The 25,609-nt window shown below is 61.8% G+C and overlaps 2 protein-coding genes across 5 annotated transcripts in view; one reads left to right on the top strand and one right to left on the bottom strand.

Annotated features, from left to right (window-relative positions):
• Positions 1 to 25,609, bottom strand: part of SLC5A10 (solute carrier family 5 member 10) — a gene marked incomplete at both ends in the record, with an annotated part of 54,587 nt that overhangs the window by 9,510 nt on the left and 19,468 nt on the right. For 3 of the 4 annotated variants that reach the window (XM_080713447.1, XM_080713449.1, XM_080713448.1), the window contains one exon: positions 21,254 to 21,389. In XM_080713447.1, coding sequence (XP_080569573.1) covers positions 21,254 to 21,389 — 136 coding nt within the window. Of the gene's footprint in view, positions 1 to 21,205; positions 21,390 to 25,609 lie in introns of all 4 variants that reach the window. The other variant, XM_080713446.1, reaches the window with a different exon arrangement.
• Positions 75 to 25,548, top strand: FAM83G (family with sequence similarity 83 member G; the record flags this gene model as incomplete). Its single annotated transcript, XM_080713445.1, has 5 exons — positions 75 to 545; positions 11,229 to 11,396; positions 19,127 to 19,251; positions 19,739 to 20,993; positions 25,180 to 25,548. 5 exons carry the CDS (start codon positions 75 to 77, stop codon positions 25,546 to 25,548), a joined length of 2,388 nt encoding a protein of 795 aa, XP_080569571.1.

Genomic DNA, 25,609 nt, shown 5'->3' with positions numbered 1-25,609 from the left:
CGGCGCCCGGGTGTCCGCGGCCCCGGTGGGCAGAGGGCCGGCGGCCGCAGGAGGACCCGGAGGGCGCGGCGGCCATGGCGCTCTCGCAGGTGCAGTGCCTGGACGACGGCCACGTGAACTGGCGCGCGAGCGAGGCCAAGCCCGAGTTCTTCTACAGCGAGGGCCAGCGGCTGGCGCTCGAGGCGCTGGCCGCGCGGGGCCGCGACGCCTTCTACGAGGTGCTGCGGCGCGAGGACATCCGCGACTTCCTGTCCGAGCTGGAGCTGCGCCGCATCCTGGACGCCATCGAGGTGTACGACCCCGGCTCCGAGGACCCCCGGGGCGCCGCCGAGCCCCCCGACGGCCAGGCGGCCCCGCCGCCGCCGCCCTCGCTGGAGTACTGGCCGCAGAAGTCCGACCGCTCCATCCCGCAGCTGGACCTGGGCTGGCCGGACACCATCGCCTACCGCGGCGTGACCCGGGCCAGCGTCTACATGCAGCCCCCCATGGAGGGCCAGGCCCACATCAAGGAGGTGGTCCGCAAGATGATCAGCCAGGCGCAGAAGGTGAGGGGCCGGGGGCCCCCCAGCCTCGCGGGGCTCCCGGCTGGTACAGCGGGCTGCCCGGTCTCCGGGGCCCTGGTGCCGGCCGAGGGGCATTTCTGGGCTTCCTGGGCTGGCGGTGGGCGTGGGGGGGGGAGTGTCGGCTCTCCTCTCACCCCCGGCCCTTTGCCTTGGCCGGGCTCTCCCCCCAGAGGCAGGAGGCGCTCCCTGGTCGGGCGTAGGTTAAGGCTGGCCTGGACCCCAGGTTCAAGCCCGCCGGCGGCTGTGTGTGCGCCTTGCTCACCCCTCTCAGCCTTCTTGTGAGCTCAGAAATGGCAGAGTTTCCAGATGGGCAGGGGTCCTCGGCGGTAGAGAGCAGTTAAGCCCGGCGGAGGCTGTCGGCGGGGCTTGCAGCGAGCCGTTCCGGGGGTCCCGGGGCCTGGATTAGATCGCCCCTTCCTGACCTCTAGGCACTTGGGTGCCGGGCCGTGGGCGGCTGATCTTGGCCGACACCGATACACATTCTGAGAGGGCACAGCCACCTGGTGAGGCGGCCAGGCCAGGGCCCCGCGCTGAGACAGCGGGCAGAGGCCTCTTCCTGCCCAGCGGAAAGGCCTTTCCCGGTTTCAGAGCATGCCCAGATGCGCCCGGCACGGTGCCCCAAGCCAGTTAGTTGCGTGTAGAAGGATCCTGGAGCAGGTGGCTGGCCGCACCTGACCAAGTACTGGCCGTAGGGACCCTTTTGGCTGATGGGGGTCTGGGGGAGCTTTGGGGAAGGAAAACCAGAAAAAGGGCGTCCCTGTCGAACAAGGGGTCTTGGCGTCATGGCCAGCCCCGTGTGGGAGCCTGGCTCACGGCCCACCTGCTGCCTACCGGCCCTGGCCAAGCACACGGTTTGGGGCTTCGGGTTTCTGGTGTGTGAAATGGGGTGGCGGGGACTAAGGAGCCCCCCCCCCTGTCGTGAGGGTGGGGTAGCAGGTGGCGGGAGGGAGGGGCAGAGGAAGGCCCTTCACGCTCAGGCTGCGTAATCCTTTTTACACCTGCTTTGAGGTGGGCAGGGCTATACTGGCTGGCCTTGGAGCCCAGTCCCCCAGGCAGGGCCTGCTGGGACCGCACCATCCAGCCTCCACCCCCATTTGAAAAATGGGGAGCCCGAGCCGGGTGCAGTGGGAGGGACCTCTAATCCCAGGACTTGGGAGGCTGAGACAGGAGGATTGTAGGAGGATTGTAGGTTCAAGGCCAGCCTCAGCAACCTAGCAATATCCTCAGCAACTTAGTGAGGCCCTTTTTAGTTTTTTTAAAAAAGGAGGGTTGCCGGGCGCGGTGGCGCACGCTTGTCATCCCCGCGCTTGGGAGGCAGAGACAGGGGGATCGCGCAGGTTCGAAGCCAGCCGCGCTGGTTTAAGAGACCCTGTTTCCACATAAAAAAGTATAAAAAAATAGGTCTGGGAGTGTAGCCCGGGAGTGTAGCCAGAGGTAGAAGGGCTTCCAGGAACCCCAGTACCACCAAAAAAAAAAAAAAAAAAAGGAGGGTCTTTTTTTTTTTTTAAAGAAAAAGAGCTGGGAGTGTAGCTCAGAGATAGAATGCCCCTGGGTTCAGTCCTCAGTACCCCCTAAATGGAGAAATTGAGGCTCTGGGTGGGGGCTTGATCTCCTGTGGCACCCCCCCACACACACACACACACAGGAAGGAGGAGGCCACCTAGCTCTCCAGCTGGCCTGGGAACAGCCCGGGGCTCTGCTCTCCTCTAGACAGGATGACAGAGGGCGCTGCCCAGCGATGGGGCCAGACGGGGCGTCCAGGCCCTGCCACCGGCCGGCTGCCCCGCATCTCTGTGAGCCCGGCCCGTGTCCTGCGGCCCACGGAAGCCCACAGCGTCATGGCGTGGGCCTCTGGGGTGACAGCGGGGGCGTGGCGGCTCAGGTGTGCGCCCTGTTGACTGTGAAGCGGCCGCTCTGGTGGAAACCCCTCAAGACGGGGCGCTGACTGCTGGGACCCCCCCTCCCGAGAGTGGGCGCCCCCATGGGTCCACAGGAGGGGCTCTGGGATGGTGATAGCCACGCCCCTCTTTTTTTTTTTTTTGTACTAGGGATGGAACCCAGGGCTATTCTACCGCTGAGCTATACCCCCAGCCCTACTTTTTATTTTTTATTTGGAAATAGGGTTTCAGTGAGTTGCAAAGGGCCTCACTAAGTAGCTGAGGCTGGTTGCAAGCTATGCTCCTGGGAGCCCAAGCTCCCGTATTCCAACCCTTCTCACCGCATCCCTCTAGGACCCTGGGCTGGGCCACACTTTGTCATCTATGTGTGTTTGGGGGGGGGCGGGTAAAAACTGAAGGCCGGGCGTGGTGGTACACACTTGTCAGCCCAATACTTGGGAGGCTGAGACAGGAGGATTGCAGGTTCGAGGCCAGCCAGCCTCAGCAATTTAGCAAGACCCTGTTTCCAAAAAATTAAATTAAATAGGGCTGGGGGTATAGCCTGGAGCTGTAGACGGCCCCCGGGTTCCACTCCCAGTACTGCAAAATAAATAAATAAAAATAAAAACGTGGTAGGAACCGAGGCCCTCCTGGCAGGCTCGGCCAGAGCGGGTTCCAGGCAGTGCTGTGCTCAGGCTCCAGGGCCTGCCTGCCTCCCGCTTGGGTGGCTGCAGCCGGCGGGAGGGGCCGGGCGGGCGCTGGCGGATGCTGACGGGGCGCTTCGCCGCCCTCCACCTGCCTGGCGCCCTCCTGCCTTATCTCAGCCGAGAATCACCACCCTTCTCCCCGGGAGAGCCCCGGCCTGCGGTGGGGACCGCCTCCCCACGGTGCTCCTGGGCTGTGTCCACGGGGCACTGAGTCAGGGTGGCCCAGCCGGCCGGCCCTCCGTCACCCCGCAAGGTGATTGACGCAGCAGGCCCTGGGCCCGCGCCAGCCGCCTTCCCGGCAACGCGACTCACGGGATCCCCCTTCCCAGAATTCCAGAGAGGAAGCCGGGGGCGGCTGTGTTGGGGTCTGGCCCCTACTGTCTCCCCGTCTCCTGGCTGGGGCCCCAGGCCAAGCCCCCGCTCCCTGGGAAGCTCCAGCCACCCCGTCTGTAACGGGGAGCCCCTTTGGCTTTGCTGTGTGACCCGCAGCCAGTGGCTTGCGCTCTCTGGGCCGCCCTCATGGCGGTGGAAGGTGGCCTGCCTGCCTGGCCGCCTCCCCCACCCCAGCCCAGCCCCTGGGAGCCAGCGATTTATCTGGGGAAAAACCTGCTGTGGAGTTCCAGCTGCATACCAGAGGCCTGTAGAATCACGCCCGGAAGGGAGGACAGACGAGTCCCAGCCTCCCCAGCTGCGGAGTGGAGGCCTGGCGGAGGGGCGAGGCTGGGCGGGAAGCCGGTGCAGACGGTCTATCAAGTCATTCTCCCCCGGGACCCCCCAGGGCCGGGATGAAACCCACTTTCTCTGCGTTTCCAACTAGGGAGCCCGGGAAGAGCACGAGGAGTGAGACCAAGGCTAGAGGACTCGGGTCTCGGAACAGAGCCCCAGAGAGGTCAAGCCTCCTGCCCAAGGCCACACAGCCCAGGCTCCCCCGCCCGATGAACCCCAGCACAGCATCTTTTTCTGTCGGGTCCCCACCTCCACACGCCGAAGTCCTGGCCTACAGCTTGGCTCCGGGAGAATAAAAGCGGCTTAATGAGGCGTTTATGAAGTGCCAACAATACGCCGGGTGCTGAGCGGGCACTTTACCCAGGCTGTGTAATCCTGGCCGCAGCCCCACTAAGTAGGTGCGGTCCAGAGGAGGAAGCCGGGCTCGCTGGGGCGCAGGGAGGGCCGGGAGCTTGCCCAGGGTCCATGGGGCCGATCGCCGGTCCCGGGCCTGGGGAAGCGGCCGGCGCTGTTGCTTGTGAGCCCTGCCCCTTCACGGGGGGCTCAGAGCCCCATCCCAGCTCCCAGCCAGAGCACATTCTGGGGCCCTGTGGCCCCCAAAATGGGCAAAACTCTGACCCCGCCGGGGCCATTGGTCCCAGCGCCCTGGGGGCTGCCTGGTCGCTTTCAGGGGACAGCCTCACCTCACTTGCTATCTGGGGCGGCCATGTGCCACCTGACGCAGCCACGCTTTGCCCCGTGATCACGTTACCTGGCGACTTTGCAGGTGCATTACCTACGTCAGCCAGCACGACGCAGATGCGTTTCTCACAACGTGTCCCCTCACGAACCACACCCGCTGGACCGGGACAGACCCCAGCAGGGACAGTGGGCCGCAGGGTGGACAGCAGCTGGCCGGGCTCGCAGCTCCCAGCCCAGGGCCTGCGCCCTCCCGCAGGAGAACCATCTGATATCTTAATCCCAGGATCTGGCTCCGGTCTTCTCCGAAGGCTCCCTGCCCCTCGGCACTTGCGTCTTAACTGTGAGTCAGCAGTGCTCTGCCAGGAAGGAGTCCCGCGTGGTGGGCGCACCGCCATCCCCCATCCCGGCTCCCAGGCTCGTAGCGGGAGCCACCCCTCAGCTTAGCGCAGGGGAGGAGACAGCGGCTCCTGACCAGAGCCTGCCGAGGTCGCGCGGGGGTCTTTGGTGTGGCTGGTGTTGGGCTGGCTCCCGCGGGGTTGTACTGGGGATGGAACCCAGGGGCATTCCACCTCCGAGCTACACCCCCAGCCCCATTTTTTATTTGTACTTTGAAACAGGGTCTTGGTGAGTTGCAAAGGGCCTCGCTAAGTAGCTGAGGCTGTCCGCAAACCGCGATCCTCCTGTCCCAGCCTCCAAATGCTGGGATTACCAGTGTGCGCCACCACGCCCGGCTCCCAGCCCTATTGTATTTTGAAACAGTCTCGCTGAGTTGCAGAGGGCCTCACTAAGTAGCTGAGGCTGTCCACGAACCGCGATCCTCCCGTCTCAGCCTCCCGAATGCTGGGATGACGAGCGTGCGCCACCACGCCTGGCTCAGGAAGGCGGATTTTTACTTGTTTTAAAGTCGTGACGGCACAGGTGCTTAGAAACCTGGAGGACGCTCAGTCAGGGGCAGGGCGGCCCCTCTGCATTGCCAGTGGCCCCAGGGGAGCTAGTCGGGGTTGAGAAGTTGTGAGCTCCCCTTGGAGCTTTGGGAGTCTTGGGAGGAATTTAAGTATTTTTTTCTTCTCCTTCTCTACTTCCTTCTCCTCCATCTTCTTTTTCTGTAGTGGGGATTGAACCTAGGGGCATTCTACCTTTAAACTACACCCCCAGCCCTTTTCTTTCTTTTTTGCGGGTCTGGGGATGGAACCCAGAGGCATTGGACCTCCAAGCTACACCCCCTGCCCTATTTTTTATTCTTTATTTTGAAACCGGGTCTCACTGAGTTGCAGAGGGCCTCGCTAAGTAGCTGAGGTTGGCCTCGAACCGCGATCCCCCGGTCTCAGCCTCCTGAATGCTCAGATTACGAGCTTGTACCACCACGCCTGGCTCACTAGCCCTTTTTAAAAAATTTGAAACAGGGCCTCTAAACTGCCGATGGCCTTGTCATGTTGCTGGAGCTGGCCTTGAACCCCGTGATATCTCTGCCTCGACCTCCCCAGGACTGGGATTCCAGGTGTGTGCCGCCATGACGGGCTTAGTTTTTATCTGAAATGTTACACATTTCACCTTTAGAGGTTTAATTAAAAAAAAAATTTTCCATGTTTCTAACTTCTTGAGCTTACAGAACACACTTATAACTATCCTTATGTCTTGCTAGTTTTAATATCTGTGCCCCTTTTTTGGTCTATTTTGATTGATTTTTTTAAAACATGGGTTTTATTTTCCAATTCTTTTGTGGGTCTAGTCTTTTTTTTTTTTTTTTTTTTTGCGGGTCTGGGGATGGAACCCAGAGGCATTCTGCCTCCCAGCTACACCCCCTGCCCAATTTTTTATTCTTTATTTTGAAACAGGGTCTCACTGAGTTGCAGAGGGTCTCACTAAGTAGCTGGGGCTGTCTGCGAACTGCGATCCTCCGGTCTCAGCCTCCTGGATGCTGGGATTACAAGTGTGCGCTGCCACGCCCGGCTAAGGGTCTAGTCATTTTTGATGGATGGAAGACCAGACATGGTAGATTTTATGTTGTGGGCTGCTGGTGTTTGTTTTTACCTTTAAATATTTTGGAGCTTTGCTTTGGGATCCAGTTAAATTTTCTTAGTAACAATTTAACAACCTCCTGTTCCTCCTCCTCCTCCTTCTTTTCTTTTCTTTTGGTGGTACTGGGGTTCCTGGAAACCCTTCTACCTCCGGGCTACACTCCCAGACCTATTTTATATTTTTTTATTTGGAAACAGGGTCTCTTAAGCCAGGGAGGCTGGCCTCGAACCTGCGCGATCCTCCTGTCTCCGCCTCCCAAGCGCGGGGATGACAAGCGTGCGCCACCGCGCCCGGCTATATATATATTTTTTTTTAATAGTGCTGAGAATTGAACCCAGGGCCTCATACCATGCTAAGCACATGCTCTGCAACTCCAGTTCCAACTCAACACCTTTCGGTCTGGCTCTTAAACGTTAACAGGCAGGACCAGAGCCTAAAGTTGGCAAACTCCGGCCCACGGCCAGCTTGATAAATCACAGAACCCGACGCGTTTATTTACCTGTGGTCGCCGACGCGTCCCTGCCCCAGTAGCCGCTGTCAGTGGCCGTGACGGCCGCCGCGCCGCCGCAGGGCCTCGCTGGCTGCGGGCTCTTCCTGGAGGTTTGCCCGAGGGGGTCTAGGGCTCCCCGGCCCACTGCTCCGGCGCGCGTGGCGTCTTCCCGAGGACCGTGCGGGCCTCGTGTGTCTGGAGATTTCCGAGTGGCCGAGGCGCTGCGGTCCATCCCTGGTGCTGCGTGGGCCCCTGCAGTTGCTCAGGGAGACCCCTCGTCCCCGCCTGCTGGAGGGGCTGGTGGCTTTTTAGGGCTCATCTTCTTCCTCTTGTTCCTGGGATTGCGGTGCTGTACCACATGCTGTCTTTGGCCTCACGGTTTTTATCTGAATTTTCTTTCTTTTTCTTTTTCCCGGTCCTGGAGATGGGTCATTCAACCTCCAAGCTATATCTCCAGCCCTATTTAATTTTTTATTTTGAAACAGAGTTTTGCTGAGTTGCTAGGGTGTCACCTAGTTGCTGAGGGTCTAAGGGTGCCGAGGCTGGCCTCAAACCCGCGATCCTCCTATCTCAGCCTCCCAAGTACTGGGATCACAGCCCCCGGCTTTTGCTCAAATTTTCCGTCGCTTCGGCAGGAGGGTGAGATCCGAGCCTGTAATTCCATTCTGGCTGTACGTGAAAGTTGAAATCTCAGGGCCGTGGCCTCTGCCCCAGCTTTCAGACCATCTGAGGCTTCTGGGACATGTTGGGGCCAGCGTATTCCTTCCTCGGCCTCCCAGCCGGCCCCGGGGGATGCGTGCTGGCCTGCCCACCCCCAGGGTGGGCGGCAGGAGGCAGGGTAGGCGCGGCTGCCGCTGGCTGGTCATTGCTGGTCACCTGTGTCCACTGGCTTTATCCCACTGCTACTGCCCAGTCGGCCAGCATCAGAGCGGAGCATCAGATGGTCCCGTCTGCACTTTGCAGTGGGGGGCTGGCTGGTCTGCAGGCTCCCCTTTGGGGTTCCAGGCTCCAGGGAGAACTGGGTGTCTCTTCCCTGCCTCTCTGGACCATCTCTCTCTCTTTTTCTCTCCCTCTCTGAGCCTCTCCAGGAGTCTGGAGGCCTGGCGGTTAAGGTGGGTGGGGACGTTACAGAGAACTGGTCACAGGCAGGTCAGAAATTCTCCCCCGAGGCCAGCCCAGGCCTTGCGGAGGCTCCAGAAACACACTAGACAGGCTGGCACGAAGACAGAGCGGGGCCGGGCAGGGGCTGCATTTGAGTTGGGCTTTGAAGGATGGGTAGGAGTTTCCCGGATGGAGACGATCGGCAGGTGTGGCCCCCCCAGGAGGTGCCTGGATGGCGAGCCGGTGGCTTCAGGCAGGATGTTGTGGGGACCAGGGCGGGTGGGGTCAGCATCCTCCAGGAAAGACACTGCCGCAGAGATGTGTTAAGTCCCCAGCCTGTCCTTCCTGCCCTCGCCCCGGCGGGCGCGTCCAGCTGGCACGATTGCCTGCTGCGCAGACGGAGTCCGTGGCCACAGCCAGGCTAGGGAATGGCCGTTCTGGGCGCCGGGAGCTGCGGGCTGGCATGGCTGACGTCTCCCCTCGCAGGCCTGTAGGGTGCGGTGAGAAGCTCGGGCAGCCTGGATGGGCCGCGCAGTGCAGGGCACGGGGAGGCCGGGCCCTGGGCAAGGGCCTCAGAGAGGGTGGCCTTAGACCTCCTCCTGCCCTTCACTCCGGTTCACACAGGAGCAAACTGAGGCCAGAGAGGGATGAGCTCCCCAGAGCCGGCGAAGGGGCCAGGCCACACTCCCACGTGGCAGATGGAGAAACTGAGGGTCCGGGAGCAGCTGCGGCCCATGCCAGGCCCTGGTTCCTGCGGTCACTCCCGAGGACCAAGCCCCGGGTCCCGTTCTCTGTGGTGGAAGCTGAGTCCTGCCTGGGCCGGGCCCTGAGGCTGGCCTGCTGGGTCCCCGTCCTGGGTCCCAGTTTTCCCCTCTATACAACAGAGAGGGCCTCCAGAAACTTCTGTGGTCCGATTGACAGAACAAGCCTTGGAGGGGCCGGGGGAGCGCCAGCTTCCCCGTCTCCGTCCCAGCGTCGCCCAGAGCCTGGGGGAGCCAGGCAGCCCCGCCTCGGTTGAGCAGGCACCCATCACCAGCTCTCCTCGGACCACCCCAGTGCCGAGTTCAGCACTAGGAACCAGCACCCCGGGCCCATGGGGGCCCCTGGATGGCAGGCCCCAGAAAATCCCACCCCCACTCGCTCTGGGAGAGGCAGGCTGCTGGTGCGTAGGGCGCCATCCTGCCAGGGCACGTCCCAGCCCCAGCCCAGGGCAGCCCCGTCGACGGTGGGAGGGGGCTGCGGTGCCCATGTAGGCCCCCTCCAGGCCGGAGCCCGCCCAGCCGATGGCGTGACTCCTCTGCCCTCCTCCCCAAGCGGCCTGGCTCTGGCTTTGCCTTGAATACCTCCCGGGACGGGGAGCTCTCAAGACCCCGGCCCGGCCCGGGTGCTCTGGGGGTGCAGAGGCGCTCTCTCCTGGTGCGAGCGCCCACCTGTCTTGGGCTTGCTCCTGCCGGCCCAGCCGGGGCAGCGAGTGTCCCCGGCAGCCCTCAGGGACGCAGACAGCTGGCCTCCAAGGATGGAGGGAGGCTTAGCCCAGCGTCCAAGGTCTCTCGGCGGGTCCCAAAGGGAAGAGGCTGGAGACCGGCCCCGGGGGTGGGTCCGGCACCTCGCGGAGCCTCCGTTTACCCAGCTGTGGTGCTGGCTGGAGGCCGGAGGCCCGCTGGTGAGCTGGGACGATCGAGGCCAGCATTAGGGAGAGGTGACCAGGGGGTGGCCCCGAGCCCTCCACACGTGCCGGGTTCCCCCAAGAATAAGCCAGTGCTGCTGATGGGAAAACCAAGTCCAGAAAGCCGGGCGCGGGGCGCGAGCTCGTCATCCCAGCACTCGGGAGGCTGAGACCGGAGGACGGCGGTTCGCGGACGGCCTCGGCTACTTAGTGAGGCCCTTTGCAACTCAGTGAGACCCTGTTTCAAAATAAAGAATTAAAAATAAATAGGGCTGGGAGTGTGGCTGGGAGTGTGGCTTGGAGGTAGAATGCCCCTGGGTTCCATCCCCAGTACTGCAAAAAAAAGAAAAACGGAAATGAAGTCCAGCGAGGTCACGCAGGCCCCTGGCGGGCCGGGCACGGAGCCCTGCTCGGTGCAGTTGTTTGGGCTTCGGTGCCAGATGAACCACGGGTGTGAGCAGGGGCCCGAGGCCCAGGAGGAGCCCCGATGGGCCTGCAGGGGCCGGCCTGGCAGGTGAGCTCACTGTCGGGTGTGCAAACATGTCCTCAACAGGCTGCCTCCCGTCGACCTGTGCGTACGGCTCCGAGGGCAGGGGGTACTGGCAGGTCGCCTGCCGGCCAGGCCGAGATGAGCTCAGCTCCCTGGTGCACCCGGGTAGCTCTCAGTGCGACTCGATCCTTAGCGTGCTGTGTGTTCAGGGCGCCTCTCCCGCTTCTCTGTGCAAGGGCCTTGCAGGCAGTGCTCGACCCGGGGCAACAGGTGGGGCTCAGGGGCAGGAGGAGGTGGCTGGACATCTGTGTGTGTCAACAGTGTTGGGTGGCCATGGCAGTGGCCAGGGAGGAGAGAGGCCAAGGGCCACCAGCCAGGCTGTCCCTGCACCTGTGTCTCCTCACCCAGCCCCCTGAGGCGGGGTAGGCGCACCTTGGCCCCTGGGCCCCACCCTGAGCGAGGTCCAGGCCAGTGGTTGGCTGTCTAGTACCTTCAAGGGAGGCCTGTCAAAGTCCACGCCAGCCCGGGCCACGGAGGCGCTGGCAGGGGAAGAGTGGCCCGGGGGTGGGCGGGGTCCGAGGGAGGCTGTCCGGGCCGTCGAGGATGCGCCTCTCGGGTCCTCTCTAGACTCTCCACACTCCTCCTCCGCCATCCCCCGGCATCCTCCAGGGAGGACCCGCAGGGCTTTGATCTCCGGGGCTTTTGGACAGATGTGGCCGGCTGGATATTCCCTCCACTTCCCACCATGCCCCTGCTCCCCCGAGTCCAGCCCCAGGTCCCGATGGAGAATCTCCATCTGAGCATCTCAGCGAGCGGTCCTGCAGCTCCTGGGTGCAGGGCCAGCGTGGGTGCCCCTGAGAGGGGCGGCCTGGGTTTTGTGACCACCTGGTCTATCTCTCTGCTCCCAGGTGATCGCCGTGGTCATGGACATGTTCACCGACGTGGACATCTTCAAAGATCTCCTGGACGCGGGCTTCAAGAGGAAGGTGGCCGTCTACATCATTGTGGACGAGAGTAACGTCAAGTACTTCCTGCACATGTGTGAGCGGGCGCGCATGCACCTGGGCCACCTCAAGGTAAGTGGTGCGCCGCCTGCGGGTGGCCGGAGGGCAGGGGTCACCGAGTCGGCCAGTGTAGCCGGAGCCTTGTGCCGGGCGCACGGAGTTCAAGGATCCTGGGGCCTCCTGCCAGGGGGGTCACATAGCTCAGGTGCCCCCAGGGACAGAAGAGAGACTCTGACGGAGCTCCTGCCAGGTGTCACATCGCGTATTATTTTAAGTGGCCCCTGTCGCCTCAGCTGTCTGCTCGCATGCCACGGTGACAGGTGTGTTCACCGCCTCCTTGGGCAGCGCCTGCCCCACCTGGAGAACTCTGATGTTTCTCAGGTGAAACCCGGGTCCATCACCCTAGAGTGTCCACCACTGGCATTAGGACAGAGGAAGATCCCTCTGGGCCCAGGTGGGACATGCAGGGCAGGCTGGATCTTGAGGCGGGGGAGCCATGGCGGACCAGAGGTGGCGAGGAGACGGCGGCCTGCGGGATCCGGTGCTCCGGTTCTTAGCACCGCTGTCCGTGTGTCTTTGACCTTTCCACCTGCCCTCTCTGGGCTCCAGGATCCCATTGGTCCAACAGAGGGCAGATGAGCTGGTGTGGCTGGGGGCCTCCATGCAGCCCCTGGCATTTGGTGCCTTGCTTGAGGGCTGGGGGAAGACCTTTCACCTAGCCATTGCTTGGCTCCTACTGTATGCAGAACACTTTTCTTTTCTTTTTTTCTTTTTTTTTTTTTTTTGCAATACTGGAGATGGAACCCAGGGGCATTCTACCTCCAAGCTACACCCCCAGGCCTATTTTTTCTTATTTTTTATTTTATTTATTTATATTTGTTGGTGGTAGTGGGGTTCCTGGAAGCCATTCTACCTCTGGGCTACACTCCCAGACCTATTTTACGCATTTTTTTTTTTTTTTTTGGAAACAGGGTCAGCTGGCTTTGAACCTACGCAATTCTCCTGTCTCTGCCTCCCAAGCACGGGGATTACAAGCGTGCGCCACCATGCCTGGCTCTTCTTTATTTTGAAACAGGGTCTCACTGAGTTGCAAAGGTCCTAAGTAGCTGAGGCTGGCTGTGAACCTGTGATCCTCCGGTCTCAGCCTCCCAAATACTGGGATGACAAGCGTGCGCCACCATGCCTGGTTTATGCAGAACATTCCCCGAATACAGATCTGTATTGCCAGAGGTAGCTAATGTGTCTACGGTATTTGACGTGGGTAACTTATCCCCCTAACAACCGTGGCGTCAGGCTATGTCATTGTTGCTGTTTTGCACGTGGGGAAACTGAGGCCCAGGCCCGGGTGCTTCTGCTAGTAAGCTAGTGCTAGAGGATCCAGGTCCAGCCCCAGCCCCGGGGCTCTCCCCGGCCTCTGTAGGTGCGAGGAGTCCAGGCTTGGAACCCAAATGCAGGAGAGGCGCACAGACCGGGGCCGGGTCTATAATTTATTGGCGGTTTCAAGCCCCCTCCGCCCGCCCCCAAGCTGAGCCCTTTCAAGTGGGTGTGAGTTCTCTGCCGTGAGCCTCTAATTTCGGGAACATTTTCATGTGGTCTTCGGGTGGATTGATCCTCAGCCCCTCGCCCGCCTGCCGTGTAATTAGCACCAGGAATCCGCTCTGGTGGCAGACGGCCCGTGCCGCAGGGAGCCGAGGTATGGAGGAGGAGCCTGGTGGCCATGGCCTGCCGGGCCCCCCCCGCCCTGTGGGCAGCAGCTGCCTGGCCAGCCCTCCCCGAGCCCGCGCACACCTGGAGGGGGCTTTGTGCGCCGAGCCGTGTATTCTCAGCAAAGCAGAATCCTAGCTAACGTGGAGGCCTTGGCCTGCCCGTGCCCCGTCCCTCGTTGGTCCAGGAGCTTCCTTACTTGGAAGTCCTGAACTGCCTGGGAATGAAAGGCAAGAGGGGCGGGTTTGGGGGGCCAGGAGGCTCCCTGCGCAGGACGCCATGGAGATCTGGAGTCTCTGCCGGGCGTGGCGGCGCACGCTTGTAATCTCAGCATTCAGGAGGCTGAGACAGGAGGATCGCGGTTTGCAGCCAGCCTCAGCTACTTAGTGAGGCCCTCTGCAACTCAGTGAGACCCGGTTTCAAAATAAAGAATAAAAAATAGGGCCAGGGGTGTCACTCAGAGGTGGAACGCCCCTGGGTTCTATCCCCAATACCGCAAAAAATAAATAAATAAATAAATAAAAAAGATCTGGAGTCCCCCCTCATCCCCCAGCCACTAGAAAGAGCCTGTGGCCATTTGGACAGTTGGGGAAACTGAGGCCAAAGGGAGGCTGTGACCTACCCAAAGGCATTCTGCCGAGTTAGGCTAGGCCTAAAAGCCAAAAGTGAGAAGTGGGCTTAGCAGGGAAGGCGTTGACCCTGAAGGACGGCGGTGCTGACTCTGGACGCCAGCCCACCACAGGGGCCTGGCGCAGGGCCCCAGCCCCGGGGCTTCCAGCGCCTCGTGGCCCGATGGTGCCTCAGGGGGCTTTTCGAGAGTGAAATTAAAGGGCAGTGGTTGTTTGAGCGCTTTGTTAGCTGAGAACAGTTATGCAGCTGTCCACAGTAATAAATTCTAGCCGGGCGTGGTGGCGCACACTCGTCATCCCAGCCCTCGGGAGGCTGAGACAGGAGGATCACGGTTCGGGGACAGCCTCAGCTATTTAGTGAGGTCCTTTGCAACTCAGTGAGACCCGGTTTCAAAATAAAGAATAAAAAATAGGGCAGGGGGTGTCGCTCAGAGGTAGAATGCCTTTGGGTTCCCTTCCCAGTACCACAAAATACAAAAAAATAATTTACAAAGCCCAGGCCCTGGGCTTGGGCGTGTGGTCCTCCAGGACCACAGGGCAGAGAGGTTCCTGCAGCCACGTTGGGCCCCACCGGGCTCAGCTGGCCGGGTTTGCTGGGTGATGTACCCAGGAGCCAGATGCCTGGGAAGTGTGACCCCAGCCGGCTCCCGTGTCACCCGGGAGCCGGCGCCCTCCACAGCCCGGGCGGGCGGCCAGGGGCTCTGTGGGCCCAGCCCCGGCCAGGTGTCACCTTGTCTCAGGCTTGCCCGCCCGGGCACCCTCCCTGCCCGTGGGCCGGCCGGGCCCGGGCCTGTCTCGGGAGCGCTTCCTGGCCTGGTAATCCGTGGGCCCGCCCTGGGCTGCACTGGCCCGGCCCGGCTCTGCACCAACCTGCCTCTGGGGCCCTGGGGCCCCGAGCACAGGCTGCGCCCGGGGGGTGCTATCCGTGAACGCCAGGGTGTCAGGCGCCAGTCTGGAGGGGCGCTGGGGGCCAAGCCTGAGCCCTTCCCACCCTGCTTATGGGGGTGGGCTGGATGCCAGCTCTGGTTTGAGGGTCTAGAGGCCCCTGTTTCCCTCCTAATCATGGTCCTTCTGAACCATGGTCCCACTAGAAACTATCCTTGTCGGTCCTTAGCTTTAAGCCCACAGCAGAACATTCTGGAAACGGCCGCCATTCATGTTTGGGTAAACCCCGCTCCTGGTCACCAAGACAGGTGGGAGCAATGGGGCTCCAGCCATCCCAAGCACCCCAGCTGGCCCTGACAGCCCTGCTGTCATCCCAAATGACATCCTGGGGGAGGGCCCGGCCTGCCCTTGCTCTGCAGGTCACGAGGCCTCCTTTGGGGGTGATCCCGGTGCTGAGGGGGGTACCCCAGAAGCAGTGGGGGCCAGACCTGGGGATCCGTGGCTTACAGGGAGGAGGCCTGGCCGATGCTGGGAGTTCCATGGTTGTGTGCGGCCAAACTGGAAAAACCAGCAGCCTCTGGGGTCAGACCCGGCTCTGGTGCACAAAAGCGCATCGGCTGGACGGACGGCTGCGGGGCGCAGCGGGGCGCAGGCCCGCCCTGGCCAGAGGAGGGGGCAGGCCTGACTGGCAGGCCGGCGGGGCCCCCAGCGCTCCCCTCCTCCCTCCGTCCCAGGCCCACATCTGTGGTGGACCCGGGTGTAGGACAGGGATTCTGGGTTGTTTTGTTCTGGGTTACTTTGTTTTGTGGTATTAGAGATTGAAGACAGGGACATTTTACCTCGAAGCTATACCCCCAGCCCTTTTTATTTTTTTACTTTACTAAGTAATTAATTAATTTGCGGTACTGGGGACTGAACTTAGGGCATTCTACCTCTGAGCTACACCCCGGCCCTATATTTCTTCTTTATTTTGAAACAGGGTCTCACTAAGTTGCAGAGGGCCTAAGTAGCTGAGGCTGGCTGCGAACCCGTGAGCCTCCTGTCTCAGCCTCCCAAGTGCTGGGATTGCAGCATGCACCACCAATGCCGGGCTTTTATTTATTTATTTATTTATTTGAAATGTGGCGAGGCTGGCCTTGAACCTGTGATCCTCCTGCCTCGGCCTCCTGAGTACTGGGGTTACAGGCACACACCACCCCACCTGGCTACAGGGCGGGGAGTCTTAGCCAGGAGATGCAGGGATTTTGTCCTGCTGAGGGCAATGTCCAGAGACATGTCTGTCAGGAATCAGGGTATGACTGACATCTGGTGGGTAGAAGGTTAGAAGGCTGTTAAACGCCCTGTGGTGTCCTGGGCAGTGACCCAGCCACAGCGTCCCGTGGTGCGAAGCCCAGGCGCCCCTCAGGTGAGGGCGGGGAGCTGGCTGGCCCCGCCACGCCCCATCCTAGCATCAAAGATGGTTGGTATGAAAGACTCCCCCACTGTGCATCTTACTAGACCGGGGAGTCTGGGTAAGTACTGACCCCACCTACACTGTATTTATTATTTATTTGCTTTTGGGGGGGTACTAGAGATGGAACCCAGGGGCATTCTACCTTTGAGCTACACCCCTAGACCTATTTTTTTCCTATTATTATTTTATTTTGAAACGGTCTGAGTTGCAAAGGGCCTAAGTAACGGAGGCTGTCCATGAACTGCGATCCTCCTGTCTCAGCCTCCCAAATGGTGAGGTTACAAGTGTGCGCCACCATGCCCGGCTTCCCAGGTACACTTTATTTTACTTTTTTTATTTTTATTTTTTCAGGACTGGGGATGGAACCCAGGGGCATTCTACCTCTGAGCTACACCTCCAACCCTATATTTTTATTCTTTATTTTGAAACAGGGTCTCACTGAGTTGCGGAGGGCCGCACTAAGTAGCTGAGGCTGGCCGCGAACCGCGATCCTCCGGTCTCGGCCTCCCACATGCTGGGGTGACAAGCGTGCGCCCCGCGCCCGGCTCCCCCCAAATGCTTTCTGTTCCTATGTTGGCCCCACTGTCCTTGTGTCACCCGGAGTCACTGGGTTCCCCGCTGAGAGCCAGGTCCCTGCTGGGCCCTTCACTTGGGCATCACCCAGCTGACAGCACAGCCCATTTCACAGAAAAGAAACAGGCACTGGGGGTGCCTGGCCGGCATCTGTTCAGCACCAGGACTGGAGTTACGTCAGAGGTCAAGATCGCTCTGACCCTAGGCCGGGTGTGGTGGTTACCTCTGTGATCACAGTACCTGGGAGGCTGAGACAGGAGGATAGCCAATTTGAGGACAGTCCTGGCAACTTAGACCCTGTTTCAAAATAAAGTGGGTCAAGGGTATAGCTTTGAGGTGGAGCGCCCCCGGGTTCAGTCCCCAGTGCTTCCCCCACCCCACCCCTACACTCCACGTCCTAAGCCACCTGCCCCTCGGGGTCTCCAGCATGGGTGGCCTGGGCCCAGGGGCAGCTTCGGGGCCGGCTGTGGGGTTAACTCCAGCCCTGCTGCCCCCACCCCGCCCTGCCCGGCTCGCCCCGTCCTTCCGTGGTCCTGGGGGCTCTGAGGCTCAGCCCAGGGCACCTGCTCGGCCAGCCCTGCGTCCCTCCGCCCGTACCCCCCTGGGTGTCCCAGGGCTCCGAGACAATGCGGCTTTGTGGATCCTCCGCCTCTGCTCACGCGAGCCCAGACACCTGAGAAGTGACTTCATCTGGGCCAGGCCCCATGGGGGGCCCCCACCCAGGAACAGGCCGGGGACAGCCCTCGAGGCAGAGGGTGTGGCCCCCAGCCGCACAGAGAGAGCCTTGAGATTCAGGACCAGCACCAAAGCCCAGAGAGGGTGAGGCTCGCTCAGAGGCACACAGCAGGCCGGGCATCCCCGGAGGGCGCCACACAGCAGGCCGGGCATCCCCGGAGGGCGCCACACAGCAGGCCGGGCATCCCCGGAGGGCGCCACACAGCAGGCCGGGCATCCCCGGAGGGCGCCACTAACCCTGAGGCCCGAGCGGGCTCTCGGAGCCCTGGTCAGGACCAGCTTTGGAGGGGTTGGAGGGTCTCCAGGTGACAGGAGGACCCCGCGGGATCTGGTTCCCTCTCGTCCCCATTTCTGCTGGGTACCGAGCGCGGATGGTGCTGGGCCCTGGCCAGCTTCCTGCTGCGCAGCCGCACAGTAGCCTCAGGGGTGTGGGAACGGGCTTGTCGGCCTCCAGGCTGGGCTCGCTGTGGCGCCTGGCTTGAGGACCCTGCCCGGCCCGCTGCCCTCGACCTTACGGCAGCCCCGGGTCTGGGCATCCGCGGGCCGGGCAGAGGGTGGTGCTCGCGTGCAGGTCGCCCCCGCCCACGAGCCTCCCTGCTCTCGCCGGCCTCCCACTGCCCATTCCTGTCCTCACCCTGGAACTCCTGCAGCTGCCCTCTGCCTGCAGATCCAACTCCAGGACTCTCTGTCCTACATCCTCCCATGGCTCCCTGTTACCCCCAGGGCCGAGTTTCGTCAGCTTCCCGCCGGGCCCGATCTGCAGGCTCCGCGCCCACCCTCCTCTCCTGCCAGGCCTTTGTCCCTCCGCCTGGGACGCCGCGACGCCCTGCCCCGCTCCATCCTCTCCCGGGAGCCTCCCCGGCCACCCCCGCCATCCTGGGCGTGCCTGGTTATTGACTTGTTGGCCTTCGCTGGGGTTTCCTCGCCACAGTCTGGGCCTAGGGGGTGGGGGATCCCCAGGGTCGATAAGCAGGTGGGTACTTAAAGAGGCTGGGGCCAGAGAGTGGGCGAGGGGACGGACTGAGCCATACCCGGGTCTCACAAGGAGCCCGTCAGCACCGAGTGCCTGGAGCGGCCCCAGGGCTGCCGGGAGAGTGAGACTCCCGTCTCGGGGGTGTGCGAGCAGCACCCTCGGGTGCCCTTAGGTGTCAGGATCCCTGGGGCCTGGGTTAGAAATACAACTAAAGTTCCCAGCCTGAAGCCAGGCCTGGTGGCGCACGCTTGTCATCCCAGCCTCCGCTACTTAGGCCCTTTGCAACTCAGTGAGACCGTTTCAAACTAAAGAATAAAAAATAGGGCTGGGGTGTCACTAGAAGATGGAATGCCTCTGAGTTCCATGCCCAGTACCACAAAAAAACACACAACAACAAAAATATAATTAAAGCCCCCAGCCTGACCGCAGGCCTCCGGAATCATGCTCTCTGGGGGCACCTCGGAGCCCGTGACCTCGCGCAGCGCCTCAGTGAGGCGTGGAGCAGATGCGCTGAGTCCTGGCTGGTGCCACAGCCTCGTGGCACCCAGGCCGCCTGGCCAGAGCTTCCAGAGGCCCTGCACCGGGCCCGGGGGACAGCGGGCAAGTTATGAGTCCCAGTCTGCTCACCTGGGAGAGCCCGTCCTCCCTCTGCGTCTCATCTCCTGTAGTTTGGAGGTAAAATGGCCCCTGAATTCAGACCCTAGTACCACACGCCTCTGGCCTGCAGTCGCAGACACAGCACCCAACTCCAGATCTCTGGCTTCTTTCCCATCCCAAGCCCTCCCTGGGTCCCGGGCCCCCGAGTCAGTACTGTGGCCGTCTAACTCTGCCTCCTTGTCCCCCAACACAGAATCTCAGGGTACGCAGCAGCGGGGGGACCGAGTTCTTCACACGGTCGGCCACCAAGTTCAAGGGCGCCCTGGCTCAGAAGTTCATGTTTGTGGATGGAGACCGGGCCGTGTGCGGCTCCTACAGGTGACTCCCCGAGCGCGCGGCGCTTCGGCCCCCGGCTGGCTTCTGCGCTGGGTCCTGACGTTTGACCCCTGGTTATTCTGGCTCATTGCTCCCCAAGCTGCCGATTTGTGTGCAGGCCCGGGGCCAGGCTGTGCCGCCCAAGCCCACAGATGGCCGCTCCGGGGCCGGGGCTGCCTCTGTAGGTACGGTGCAAGGTGTGGCAGGCCAGGGGCTGCCCACAGTCACCTGGGGGGGTCGGCGTGCACCCCAGACACCGACATGTGCTGGGCGGCGCATTCTCCAGCTGCGTTAACGAATGCAGTCGCAGCCTAGACGTAGGTTCTATCCTGCGGCTGAACCCTGCCGTGTGCTGTGCCTCGATCCCCGTCCCCGGGGCCACAGTCTGATACACACCAGTCAGGGGCACGTGGGGGGCCTCAGAAGCCCCCTGTAGCGGGGGCTGAGGGGATTCGGGCCTCACCAGCACCACCCCACCTCTCTGTTACAGTTTCACGTGGTCGGCCGCGAGGATGGACCGGAATGTGATCTCCGTGCTGTCCGGGCAGGTGGTGGAGATGTTCGACCGGCAGTTCCAGGAGCTGTACCTCATGTCCCAGGGCGTCAGCCTCAAGGGTATCCCCATGGAGAAGGAGCCGGAGCCAGAGCCCATTATAATGCCCTCTGTGGTACCCCTGGTGCCCACGGGCACTGTGGCCAAGAAGCTGGTCAACCCCAAGTACGCGCTGGTCAAAGCCAAGAGCGTGGATGAGATCGCCAAGCCCTCGTCCGAGCAGCAGGGGGCTGAGCGGCCCCGAGGCCCCGTGCAGCCCGCGGAAGTCCCCGAGGCGCCGCCCCCCGTCCACCCCGGGCTGCTCAACCTGGAGAGGGCCAACATGTTCGACTACCTGCCCACGTGGGTGGAGCCGGACCCAGAGCCCGGCAGCGACATCCTGGGCTACATCAACATCATAGACCCCAACATCTGGAACCCCCAGCCCAGCCAGATGAACCGTATCAAGATCCGGGACACATCCCACGCCAGCACCCAGCACCAGCTGTGGAAGCAGAGCCAGGAGATCCGGCCTTCCCCGGAGCCCTGCCTGCCACCTCCAGAGCCCCAGGACCCCCGGGAGGGGGTCACGGCCGAGAACGGCTTCCCCCGGGGGGACCCGGAGCCTCAGCCCCCGGTGCCCAAGCCCCGGACGGTACCCGTGGCAGACATACTTGCCCAGGATGGTAGTGGCATGGGCTGGGCCCCAGAGACCCCAGAAGAAGAGGCGCCCCCAAATGGCACAGACCTTGGGCTGTCTGGGATGGCGAGCCCAGGCTGCGCCCCGCTCCGGCGGCAGCTGTCCGTGACCCTGGATGACCCCGATGGCCTGGAAGCCCAGTTCCCCAACGGGCTGGCTGGAGAGGAGGAGGAGGAAGACGACGACGACTACGTGACCCTCAGTGACCAGGACAGCCTCTCGGGGAGCTCGGGCCGGGGCCCCGGCCGGCGGCGGCCCTCAGTGGCCTCATCTGTGTCGGACGAGTACTTCGAGGTGAGGGAGCGGGCGGCCCCGCTCCGGAGGCGCCACTCAGAGCAGATGGCTCCCGGGCCAGCGCAGCCACCCCGCCGGCAGCTGAGTGCCCCCCACGTGACTCGAGGGACGTTCGGCGGGCCCCTGGGGGGCCCTCAGTGGGCACAGGGTCGGGGGAGAGAAGCGGCGGACGCAGTGAACAGGACAGAGGCCGCGCAGCTCGGGGTCAAGGAGGCACAGGTAGGTCGCGTCCCTCACGGCGGGTCGTGGGGGCCCCCTCCCTGCAAGCAGCCCCAGATGGAGAAACGGGGGCGTGGGCAGGGGCGCCCCCCCCCCCGTGCCTCCCAAGAGCCGCCCAAGTCTAGCCCACTGTGCCGACCAGGGAACAGCGGGGCAGAGAGGCACCTTTGCAGCCTGGAAAGTGACCGGCCCTAAGTGGTCCTTGTCGGGACCTCGTGCAGAGCCGCCCCCCTCCCCCCGTGACCCCCTGGTGGCCCTACCTGGGTACAGCGCGCGGCTGATCATGCCCGGCATGATCATGAGGCCCATGGGCAGCATCTTGAGGTAGCTGGCGAGGACGGAGCCCGCCTTGGCGTGGTTCAGGTTCCGGGCGGACAGGGACCGCTGCACGATGACCTGGGGGCGTGGAGCAAGAGGGGTAGTGAGGGGCGGGCTGGCCGGGGCGCGGGGACAGCCACGGGGCCACCGCAGGGACCGCGTGGGTCCTGCCCGGCCCGGGAGGGGCAGTATGGGGCGACTCCTCCCCCACCCCGGACCCTCACAGGCCGCCGCAGGTCGGTGCTTAAACCGGGGCAGGCAGAGGCGTCCAGTGTCGCAGGCAGAGGTTGGACGCTTTAAGACCCAGAAGACGGGAAGCTCGCAGCTCAGTCCTGGAGGGGCTCCCCAGGCTGCCCAAGGGACCCGTGCCTTGGGGCCTTAGGAAAATCAATGTCTGTCTTTCCCTCCTTCCTTTTCTCTCTCTCTCTCTCTCTCTCCCTTTCTCACCAGTGCTGGGGACCAAACCCAAGGCCTTGTGCGAGCTAAGCAGTCGCTAACCGCTGGGCCACGCCCCAGCCCCATAGGCAAATCCTAGTGAGCCTTTATTTCCAGAGCTCTTGAATGGGAGGGTGGGGGAACCATAATTCAGACTGATGATATCAGCTGGGTCCCCTCCCAGCTCTGATATTATGCTTCTACTTATTTATTCTTTATTTTATTTTTGGTGCTAGGGATTAAATTCAGTATCTCCAAGCTACACCTTTAGCTCTTTTTAAATTTTTATTTATGCCGGGCGTGGTGGCGCACGCTTGTAATCCCCGCGCTTGGGAGGCAGAGACAGGAGGATCGCGCAGGTTCGAAGCCAGCCGCGCGCGCTGACTTAGGAGACCCTGTTTCCAAATAAAAATGTAAAAATAGGTCTGGGAGTGTAGCCCGGAGGCAGAAGGGCTTCCAAGAACCCCAGTACCACCAAAAGAAAAAAAAAAAAAATTTTATTTATTTATTTATTTATTTTGCAGTGCTGGAGATGGAACCCAGGGGCATTCCACCTCTGAGCTGCACCCCCAGCTCTTTTTTTTTCTCTTTATTTTGAAACAGGGTCTCACTAAATTGCAGAGGGCCTCACTAAGTAGCTGAGGTTGGCCACAATCCTGCAATCCTCCCATCTCAGCCTCCCAAGCACTAGGATTACAAGCGTGCACCGTCACACCCAGGTTAAATTTTATTTTTGGTACTGGGGATGGAACCCAGGGACATTCTCCCTTTGAGCAAGAGCTCCTTCAGTTTTTATTTCTTGTTTTGAAACAGGATCTAGCTAAGTTTCTGAGACTGGCCTCAAACCTTCAATCCTCCTGTCTCAGCCTCCCACATACTAGGATTACAGGCATGTGCCACCACGCCTGGCTTTTATTCAATTATTTTTGTTTTGTTTTGAAACAGTTTCTCCTTAAGTTCCTGAGGCTGTCTGTCCTCAAACCTCGATCCTCCTGTCTCAACCTCCCAAGTACTGGGATTATAGGCGTGCACCACCATGCCCGAACTTTCTCCTCCTTGAAAAACAAAAAAAAAAAGTGGGCTGGGCTGCAGCTCGGGGGTGCGAGACGCACGGGCCTGGGTTCCAGCCCCGGCACCGCGCTCACGCGCGTGCGCACAAGTCAACGCTGCGGGGTGGTTCGCGTGTGTGCAGTGGTGCGAGCCGTGACTGGAATGCCTTTGTCTCGTGCCGCGCCTTCTTACCAAGCGTGCCAGTTGACGGCAGCTCCCAGCGGGAGGAACGAGGTGCCAGCTGCGGCCCTGGGGACACAGCGCGGCTCCCGTGCGTCCGCCCCCCCCCCGCAGCGTGTGACAGGGCAGGACCAGTCTTTGCCTCACCCCGGGCCTCAGTTTCCCCGTCTGTGACGGCCCGAGGCCTCAGTGTCAAGGAGAGAAAGGAGCCTTTGCCTAAAACCCGGCGCGTCTGTCTCCTCCTGCCGTCCACACGGGGACGTTTGTCTCCCCAGATGGAGAAACTGAGTTCTGGGGTTTCTGTGAGCCACGAGGACCCCCAAAACCTCTGCCAACGGGGGCCTCCCACCCCCGAGTGTAGGCACAAACTAGGACCCTCCACTGGTGTCCACGGGCCCCAGCCTCGCCCCCACGGGGACACCCAGTCCAGCCTGGTCCTCCCTGCGAGGGCCCGGGGTCCTCCCCAGCCTGGCCCCTTCTCCTCCTCCAGCTCTGACCTTGCATCTGCAAAATGGTTTAGCGCCATGCCGGGCGTGGTGGCGCACGCTTGTAATCCCCGCGCTTGGGAGGCGGAGACAGGAGGATGGCGCAGGTTCGAAGCCAGCCGCGCTGGCGTAAGAGACCCTGTTTCAAAAATATAAAATAGGTCTGGGAGTGTAGCCCGGAGGTAGAAGGGTTTGCAGGAACCCCAGTACCACCAAAAAAAAAAAAAAAAAAAAAAAAAAAGGTTTAGCGCCCCTGCCGCCCCCGTGCAAACACTGCTGTGGGTCTGCCAGTGTAGACAGCCAGGCCAGGGCCCTGGGCGAGCCCTGACCGTGGGGCCAGGGTGCGCGCTGACTCACTCGCCTTCATGGGAAAATCTCCTCAACAGTGTTCCGCCCGGGGCCTGCCGCACCAGCCCGGGCTGCAGGGAGGGAGACAGGAGGTGCCCGTGTCGGGGCCAGCCGAGCAGGGATGTCCAGTCCTCTTGCAGGCCCTCTGCTCCGTGTGTGTGTGTGTGTGTGTGTGTGTGTGTGTGTGTGCGTGCACGCGTGTTAGTAGGGATGGCACCCAGGGTGTTCTACCTCCGAGCTACACCCCCAGCCCTATTTTTTATTCTTTATTTTGAAACAGGGTCTCACTAAGTTTCTGGGGGCCTCACTAAGTAGCTGAGGCTGGCCACGAACCAGGATCCTGCAGTCTCAGCCTCCCAAGGACTGGGATTGCTAGTATGCACCACCAAGCCCAGCAGCCCTTTTTTAAAATTTATTTATTTATTTATTTTATCTTGAAGTAAGGTCTCGCCAGGTTGCTAAGGCTGGCCTCAATCCCGAGATCCTCCTGACTCAGCCTCCCAAGTACTGGGCTCACAGGCATGCACCCTTGCCCCCAAGTCTCTGCTACCTTCCAGCCATTCCTTCGCCCACCTGAGATGGCCCAAGGGAGCTGAACAGACCCCTGCCAGGGGCCCCTACATCCCTGGAAACCCCAGGCATGCGGCGCAGCCGATGGGGAGCCTGAGCGGGAGAGGAGCCCGGCTTGAGGGCATTGTGTTGTAGATGGGGAAACTGAGGCCCGGCCTCCCAGGCTCTCTGACACCCGCAGCCTGGGTCACTTCTCACTGTTGGGACCCAGGGAGAGCCCCCGGGGAGACACGGATGGGGCTTCTACCAGGGTCATGATGGGCCCAGGGGGGATGTGGGGACCAAAGCTGCCTCCTGCCTGCAACAGAAATCCAGGCCCAGACGGGGCACTGCTCCCAGCGACCCCCGCGGCCTTTTCCTTTCCTGTGTGTGTGTCTGTGTATTGCTAGGGATGGAACCCAGGGCACTCCAGCTCAGAGCCACACCCCAGCCCTTCTGCACGGTTTAGTTTCTAGAGCAGGGTCTCACTGGCTTGTCAAGAGTCTTGCTAAGTCTCTGAGGCTGGCCTCCAACCTGCAACCTCCTAACTCAGCCTCCCAAAGACTGGGATTACGGGCCTGCGGCATCGTGCCTGGCCTTTTTCAGTCTTTTTTTTAACCACGTCCAGCCCTGTGAACGGATAGAAATGGCCAGAGTGGGGGTGGCGCGGGAGGGCCGTAGGATTATATCCTCAGTACCACAGGTGGGAAGACTGAGGCACAGGGTGGTTAGACCCCGGTCGGGCCGGCTCCAGCACGGGGTGCAGTGGACCCCTCCAAGCCCTGGGCAGCTCCTTACTCTGCTCTCTCTTTGTCTCCTAGGGCCACTTCCACCGCGATGGGGGTCCTGCCCCGAGGACCCCAGGAGCCCCCCGGTACCGCTCAACTGCTGACGGCACCCAGAGTTCCCTGAGGAAAATGAGCCCGGCCACGGCCGGCCCCCGCCACTGGCAGCCCAAGGGGAGCCTGGCACCCCGCATACTGCCAGACCCTAGGAGTCCCCGGCCGGCGCGGAACGCCCGCATCCAGGCGGACGGCAGGGCCGCCGACGAGCATCCCAGCCCCTTCGGAATCCCGTACTCCAAACTGTCCCAGTCCAAGCACCTGAAGGCCAAGTCGGGCGGCAGCCAGTGGGCCCCGTCGGATTCTAAGCGGAGGACCCAGGCCCCCCGCGACCACAAGGACCCCTAGCAGCCCGGAGCCCGCCCCGGACGGCAGGAAGGCGGGGTGGGCGGGCCACGCTGACGCTCAC

The sequence above is a fragment of the Muscardinus avellanarius genome (genome assembly GCF_963383645.1).
Source record: "Muscardinus avellanarius genome assembly, chromosome: 16".
In the NCBI taxonomy this organism is placed as follows: domain Eukaryota; kingdom Metazoa; phylum Chordata; class Mammalia; order Rodentia; family Gliridae; genus Muscardinus; species Muscardinus avellanarius.
Note: the sequence above shows the minus strand (reverse complement) of the source record. Positions and strands in the feature narration are given on the sequence as shown.